At 38.3% G+C, this 7647-nt stretch overlaps 2 protein-coding genes across 2 annotated transcripts; one reads left to right on the top strand and one right to left on the bottom strand.

Annotated features, from left to right (window-relative positions):
- Positions 1 to 206: 206 nt before the first annotated feature.
- Positions 207 to 3501, top strand: LOC144643741 (uncharacterized). The gene is made up of 5 exons (XM_078503079.1): positions 207 to 234; positions 373 to 484; positions 687 to 754; positions 2669 to 2785; positions 3453 to 3501. The coding sequence occupies exons 1-5, from the start codon at positions 232 to 234 to the stop codon at positions 3471 to 3473; spliced, it is 321 nt and encodes a 106-aa protein (XP_078359205.1). The 5' UTR covers positions 207 to 231; the 3' UTR covers positions 3474 to 3501.
- Positions 3502 to 3766: 265 nt separating this feature from the next.
- On the bottom strand, positions 3767 to 7647 carry LOC144643735 (protein NipSnap homolog 3B-like). The gene is made up of 8 exons (XM_078503074.1): positions 7391 to 7647; positions 6166 to 6292; positions 5937 to 6033; positions 5653 to 5713; positions 5428 to 5571; positions 4798 to 4884; positions 4509 to 4592; positions 3767 to 4224 (listed from the first exon to the last, which is right to left on the bottom strand). Exons 1-7 carry the CDS (start codon positions 7587 to 7589, stop codon positions 4516 to 4518), a joined length of 792 nt encoding a protein of 263 aa, XP_078359200.1. The 5' UTR covers positions 7590 to 7647; the 3' UTR covers positions 3767 to 4224; positions 4509 to 4515.

Below are 7647 nucleotides of genomic sequence, written 5' to 3'. Positions count from 1 at the left end.
TTCAGTTTGCCGAAATATGTTTATTTCCTAAACATGCATACTCCAAGATATTTGGACGGTAAAATGTTAGGAAGTACGTTTTTGCTTGGGCGGAAAAACTTTCAAAAACTTTTGAGTGTATAAGGCCGGGGAGGCTTGGTGCGGTCGCCTCGGAGTGGAGTAACCGTGTGGTTACAATATTGGGAAAGCTGGGCGCTAATTAGTCCTCTTTCTTTCGATCGTGCGAGCAAAATGGTGGGGAAAATACTGATTATTGCCTTCAATCCACTTCAATCCTTTGCCATCAGTGGTTCAATTTTCTTTTATAGCGGTTCAAAAGCTCTTTATTACATCTAGTTTGACCTAGTCGTTATTTCTGGCTATTGCTTTTAGGTTAACGTACCAAAAACACGCCGCACTTTTTGCAAGGGCAAGAAATGTCGAAAACACACTTTACACAAAGTTACACAGTACAAGACGGGAAAAGCTAGTCTGTACGCCCAGGGTAAGAGTTATGAGTTAATTTTGAAAATTTGGATGTACCCTTAAATCTAACTACACCATTATAATAATATTCAATAGGCTGTTTTTCTGTGTTCACGGAAAGATTTTGCTTTACTACTCGACTACTGGTCAAATTATGCACTACGATACCGATGGAGCTTATTTGTGTTCCCACTATCTGAATACTTATATGTTTCATTCAGGAAAACGCCGCTACGATCGTAAACAGTCAGGTTATGGTGGTCAAACAAAACCCATTTTCCACAAGAAGGTAAGATACACCACTGGATACACTGTAGATAAGTTGCATGTCATTGTACAAGAGCAGGTATCAGTACTCTTGCAGTTTTGGTTAAATTTGTCTGTAAAAAAAATTTCTATTGTAAGTTCTAAATGCTACCTACCCATTAAATGGGATCAACGTTAATGTTATGAAAGGGGAAATACAGAGTGGAGTAATGTCATCTAGCTGATTACATGTACAGCATACTCTGTGTCTGTGATCCTCATTCTTTTAGCCTGTGAGCAGACTCTCTTTGGGTTTTGCAAGCTAGTTAAACAATAGAGTGTTTCTGTGTAGGAACTATCAGCTGATAGTTGCCCCGCGGAAATTTGATGTTCGCTTCACAGGCTAATATGCTAGTTTTAAGAGCATCAAATTTTCAAGGGGCAACTATCAGACCGATAGTTCCGAGACAGAAACACTCTATTTTCTTTATTGTTCACCACTAAATTTTCTTCTGCACGCACATAAAAAAACGAGCATCATGAATTATTTTTACTTTTCAGGATAAAAAACTCAATTGAAAGCCGAAATTTAACAAATGAAACAGAACCAGACAAGAAACCCACTAAATGCAGTGAATCTGGTTGGGTTTTTTTGTCTGCAGGCATGCTTGTTTACAAAAAAAAGTCACGGGCGGGCACTATCGATCCAGGCATTTTTCTTCAGTGGGCACTATTTTAACAATAGAGTGTTTCTGTCGAGGACTATCAGCTGATAGTTGCCCCGCGGAAATTTGATGTTCTTAAAACAAATATTAGCCAGAGAAGCGAAGCTTCGAGGGCAAATATGCTAGTTTTAAGAACATCAGATTTCCAAGGGGCAACTATCAGACCGATAGTTCCGAGAGCATCGTGAATTATTTTTACTTTTGAGGATAAAAAACTCAATTGAAAGCCGAAATTTAACAGATGAAACAAAACCAGACAAGAAACCCACTAAATGCAGTGAATTTGGTTGGGTTTTTTTGTCTGCAGGCAGCTTGTTTAAAAAAACAGTCACGGGCGGGCACTATCGATCCGGGCATTTTTCACAGGAGGGCACTATGGGCTGATAGTGCCCTCTGGCGGACGGGCACTATCGCGTCACATGTTCAATTTAAACCAATCAGAATCGGAGAAAATTTAGTGGTGAACTATAAGGGCTGATAGTGCCCTCCGGCGGACGGGCACTATTGCTTCACGTGTTCAATTTAAACCAATCAGAATCTGAGAAAATTTAGTGGTGAACTATAAGAGCTGAAAGTACCCTCTGTGGATGAAGACTATTGTATCACATGATCAATTTAAACCAATCACAATAGGAGATAATTTGGTGGTGAACTATAATAGGGATAGAGAGCAAAAAAAATGCAACAGCTTTCTTTTCTTTGCCACATTTATTTATCAGTTTGCACAAAACCCAAATGATTATTTGCAGCTAGTGCACTCTCTGGTTGTAAAGAAAATGGCTTTCCTAGCTTGCTTAGTTGGAAGCACTGTGCTTGCCTGAGGGCATTTCTCAATGTCCTTCATCTGCCAACTGAAAAGTCTTAGGAATGTCACTTGCCCATCAGGCAAGCGATGGCCCAACAGGAAAATCCACAGCCCCAGGTTATCAGATATAACTTTTTTTGCACGTTGATTCACTTTCTTTGCACATTACTTATGCAAAACCATTTTGGTGGCATGTGTCTTTTTGTGTTTAACACAGGCTACATGTGTTTGTTCGAGTTCTCATTAGTTCAATGTGTTATTTGTGTTCATTGTGATTAGTCATTGTCATGCTTTGGGTTTTGTGTGGCACTCCATTGAAACTGCTCCATGACAGCCACTAGAACACAGCTCTTACGAGTCTCTTTGAACTTCTTGAATTTTCTGTATTGGAGAGTTTGTTTATAAGAATTGTGTTCTGTATTTTTAGGCAAAAACAACCAAGAAAATTGTTCTCCGTATGGAATGTACTGAGTGCAAGTACAGGAAACAAATGGCCTTGAAAAGGTGCAAGCACTTTGAGCTGGGTGGAGACAAGAAGAGAAAGGTAACAAAATCTACCTGTACTTGTGTAGTGAGTAAAATTTACTGCCAAGGAATTTACTGTAAGGAGAAAGTAGATTCTTATCATTAGACTGGACATTTGAGGGTTGTTATCTATCCCATATGACCGTTGACAAGGGTTAAAATTCAGCCTGCTTCACACACCCTTTGTTTCATTCCATGGAGTCAGGAATACTAAACACATGATACTATTGTTCCTTGCATGGCCAAAAGTTTTCTTCATCAATTTTGTAGCCATGTGAGCAACAAAAATAGTGTCACATCATTGATCAGCTGTTTTGAAACCATAGTATGAAACTAATGGTTCATGAAGTGGGCTAAAGTCTAACCATTGTCAATGGTCATATGGGATCTATAGTAACAATTTCTTAAGGCCGATTTACATAGTACGATTTTGTCGCATGCGACAAGCTTACGACACGCCTACAAAAGTAGTAAGCGAGTCGTAGGTTTGATTTACACAACACAATTTGTGTCGTAAGCATGTCGCAAGCATGTCGCATGTGACAAAATCGTACCATGTAAATCGGCCTTTAGAAACCAATATGTTTTGTCTGTCACTTTACTACTGCTGAAGAAGATCTACCAACATATTATTAATTATTGTTCCTTGCATTTTTTAACTTTTGCTTTTCTTTATTTTTTCCTAGGGACAAATGATCCAGTTCTGATTGTAATAAATGTTCTTCCAAACTGCTATAGTGTGTCATTTTATTTGTGTTAATTTACATGTAGCTGTTGCAAAAATGGATGTTGAAAGCTTTTCATAATGGGGATGTGTGGAATTAGTTGCATAATTTTGAAATGATAGATAAGTGTGTAACTTTCCCTTTTGTAAATAAGGTAAATTGATGAATTTCTTACATTTACCAGTAACTAGTTATTTTCACCCTAAAAGGAAGGCAACAACACAAGTTCAAAACAACATACTGCAATATTTTTTTTTCATTTATTGTTAACTCTACCTTCTAATAAAACAACCACTTATTTAAGTAGGAAACCTAAGTTGAAATCAAAACCAAAACATTCATGTAGGAATGATAGCCATTAGATTTTTTTTTTTGTTAAGCAACAACTAATTGTAAGGGTTTGCTATGCATCGATCATTTTATCCTTGATATTGCCCTGTCTGAGAACTTGTTTTGTCATTAGGTTGTATACATACAATTATTGTACAGCTTGTTTCAGCATACATGTGTCAGTTGATATAACTAGCATCTCGTAGTGCCTATAATAACAACCACGGAAGGATATGTAGATTTTTATTGAAAGAGCTTTGCCATCAAACAGTAATTTGAGGAAACAGATGCCTTGTGCATTCATTCCTCCACTCAAAAGAAAGGCATTATTGAGAGATTTAGGCTGAAATATTCCATGCTGATGATGGCAAACACAAATCCGGACAGTGGCTCTGATTGGTGGCTGAATGTGAAGAACATAAAAATAGAGAAATGACCAATCAAAGACAAGGTGTACCTCTGTGGTGCTATGTGATAAGTTATGAATTTTTCAGCTTGATTCACAGACTTGCATCATAGATACAAATAAGCAAATCATTAACATGGCTTCATAAATTACTGCACACAGTATAACTTGCAAAAAAAAACCCTGAGAAGATACCAAGCCCAAGCCAGGGCTTCCCTTCAGAAGTTTTTGATAAACTTGCAAAACTATACTTATTTGAAGAGCAAGGGAAGATGATTTACCTTGAATTTATTTCCACGGTGAGAACTCTGTTGGAATAAGAACCTTGGAATATGCTTTCCTTTCAAGGGGAAGGCAATCACGTACTGCAAAAAAAAAAAAAATGCAATTGGTGCACATTAAGAATTTGATGTAGCAAAGCAGATGCCCTCAAGGTTTTAAGTGTCCACTTAGGGTGCAGGCTAAGCAAGGTGTCTATTGCAATTGGTCTTGACAACCTGTACCAGTGGGTGAATGGGAAGTAAAAGGGGAGGTGTTGAAAGTCGCTTTTCAGGACATTTTGTGGCTTACTTGCTTCAACCCATTCATCAAACTCTTGTGCCTCCTTTCGTATCCTAATACGATCATCCAGCCTTTGGAAAGGCCACAGCATGATGGCTAAGAAAAAAAAAAAACAGCTCAAAAATATACTCTAAAGAAATACAGTTGAACCTCTAATACAGACCAATAAGGCAGAACTGAGTGCAAAATTACAGAAGTATCTGTATTTGTTGAGGTACAGGCATACAAATAATGGTTTAAGGACCAAGTGAACAGTCTTTTATATAACTATTATTATTATTTATATAACTATTATTATTATTATTATTATTATAACGGTTTCTATATTAAGGAGGCGTTTGTAAGCAAGACCCCTGGCTCAGAGTATTCTGTGCAGGTTACACGTAAGACCTTTGTTGTTGATCTTTGCCTGTTTTACTGATTATCCTTTAAAATCTTGGCTTATCTTCAGCATGAGCTTCACATGGAATGCACCTTGGTTTGCAAGGAAAGGTTTCTACTTTACTACGTCATTTGATTTTTGGTCAACTGATCAAGTTTACCATCGAGAAGCCCTGAATTTTTTTTTTTTTTCAGGCTTCTTTATTCCAATTGCTTAAATTGGAAATTCACTGCGACGATCATTTATCACTTTCCTACCTCTGTTAATAGGACCAAACTCCGTGAACCAGACACCAACTGGTTCAGACAGCTTACAACGGTCAGGAAGTCCTTGAACAAGCCTGTGTACCCACTGTTCTGTTTTGCCAAGCACTAAATCATACATGCGTAGCTCATACACACCTGAAAATTATGTAAAGCACAATTATTAAATGTGTGTAATTAGTAGCATAATTAGAAACTATGGGTGTCAACATCACTCACCTCCTGTTGTAAGTGGAGGCTTAACATTGAACCAATGAACAGGATTCATAACCAAGTTATCCTAAAAATATCAATAAATAATTTTTGTCCAGTTCCAGAAAATAGTTTTGCATTGTAAAAATGTGGTTGTATCAACGTTAATTGGTATAAAATTAGCAGTATAACCATATGCAGAGGAAAGTGCATGCATTCAATTCAATCCTATCTTGCATTTCAGTGTTGCCATATTTCTTGGGTAAAAGAAATAAAAGGTTAGGCACTCAAGTCGTAAGAGAAAGATGTACCTGCTTCACCAGCATTTTCAGTATTTTCTTGACATAATTGTTGACCCATGTTTGATCTTGATAAAGAGCTTTTATTGCCTCTGCTCGCTGTGCATAGCTGTCTACAAAAAGGAAGAAGGAAAAAAGTAGAGCCAGGAAATGGGAACTTTTCCCCACTCCCACCAAATGTTAACTTTGAGGGGTAACTCGAAAAATTATAGTAAAGGAAATTGAGGTGTAACACGAAAACTTGCCATATTCCCAAATGTGTGTGACCTCATTCAGCCCTCCAATGTCACTTGTCCAGTACCCATTCAATACTGAATTAGTGTCTGACTTAAGGTGTATATATTCATTTGTTAACTGCATGAATTCAGCTGTAAGAGAAACAAAAATAAATACAATTGAATGGCTTATTGAAAAAATGACCTTGGTGATTTCCCCTCAAAATGAACATTGCCAAAACAACTCCAGTTGTCACATGTGGGTTTGTTTACATACATGTAAGTTAAAGAGTTCTCAAAAATGAAGCAAAAGCGAGCGACAAGGAAACCAGGACAATGTTTCATGGATGTAAACAAACCCACGTGCGACAATGTTCATTTTGAGGGAAAATCACAAAACCAACCATGCCCTTTGGTGCTGCACACACCTATGTATTTGGCTGCCTGGCTCCACTGTGGAGGGGGGACAGAGGGGCAGGAGCCCGGGAGAAGAGAGGGCGGGAAGCAGGATTCCTAAGGTGGTGGGAACTGGCGGAAAACAAGTAAAATTTTGCAACATTTCATTATATTTTGCAATAGATATGGGACAAAAAGGAGAGAAGGGAAAGGGGCAGGAGGCAGGAGTGAGGACCATTCCAAAAAAGGTTTCTATATTTCTATATTGACGAATTGTTCTTAAGAGGTCTAAGATATGTCAGCACCTTTGATTCTTTCTGAGGGGGTAAGTAAAAAGTGGTCTTTTCTTGGGAAAGAAGAAAATTTGGTAGTTATTTTAGGAGGCGGGGGGGGGGGGGGTGTAATGTTGGCATTTTGATCTTTTTTTCTTAGGTGGTAAATTTTGACTTACCTAGTCAACAGGGGTGTGTGGATATAAAATGGAATGACCCTAAAAAAGGTACAGATAGTGGGAGGTTCAGTCCCCCTCCACTTCACTAGCCCCTGTGGTTATTCCAGTCATGTAATGTTATTTCTAATAAAATATCCTGAATTTTTTAAGGCAAGAGGAGAGAACAAAATTAAGGTTGTTGTTGTTGTAGGTTAAGTATCCACGTCCCACCGATCCAAAGTTCTGGAGGTACCCCCATCAATTCACTGATCAATTGCCAAGGGGTAGAGCCTGGGGCCGGGGGTAGTTGAAACCCCCGCTCTGGGCCCCACTCCAGGCCCCTTTGTTTGCGGCTAAAACCTGTAAAAAGCCATCTCAAGGGTTACTCAACGATCAGGTGAAATAAATGTGTTTCCTTTCCTTACCAAAATCTTTCGGCCTAATGTAATACGTGCGCATATCGTATATTTTCTTGCTATTTTCACTCGGTGATTTGGAAGTCTGACCTAACATGGCCGACGTAGACAGTCGATTTTGAAGACATGTCCCAAACAACAAACGTTGAGCGAGTGTACGTTGTAGACTTAAAAAGCCACGTGCGGTATTTCCAATAACATTGGCCATAAAAATAAAGTTAAATTTAGACAGTTTAAAAAATAATCATTTGTTTTGGTCAGGATTT

Source organism: Oculina patagonica, chromosome 2 (assembly GCF_052425735.1).
Source record: "Oculina patagonica isolate OP01 chromosome 2, crgOcupat, whole genome shotgun sequence".
Lineage (NCBI taxonomy): Eukaryota > Metazoa > Cnidaria > Anthozoa > Scleractinia > Oculinidae > Oculina > Oculina patagonica.
This window is presented reverse-complemented; position numbering and strand designations above follow the sequence as displayed.

What these genes read in the sequence shown, in the direction of transcription:
- LOC144643741 (XM_078503079.1), top strand. An exon ending in AGCTAGTCTGTACGCCCAGG is followed by an intron (nt 485 to 686) that starts GTAAGAGTTATG and finishes TGTTTCATTCAG; the next exon opens with GAAAACGCCGCTACGATCGT. An exon ending in GTGGAGACAAGAAGAGAAAG is followed by an intron (nt 2,786 to 3,452) that starts GTAACAAAATCT and finishes ATTTTTTCCTAG; the next exon opens with GGACAAATGATCCAGTTCTG.
- LOC144643735 (XM_078503074.1), bottom strand. Translation starts at nt 7,589, where the DNA reads ATGGCCAATGTTATTGGAAATACCGCACGTGGCTTTTTAAGTCTACAA. An exon ending in GCCTCCACTTACAACAGGAG is followed by an intron (nt 5,572 to 5,652) that starts GTGAGTGATGTT and finishes CATAATTTTCAG; the next exon opens with GTGTGTATGAGCTACGCATG. An exon ending in GTTTGGTCCTATTAACAGAG is followed by an intron (nt 4,885 to 5,427) that starts GTAGGAAAGTGA and finishes TTTTTTTCTTAG; the next exon opens with CCATCATGCTGTGGCCTTTC.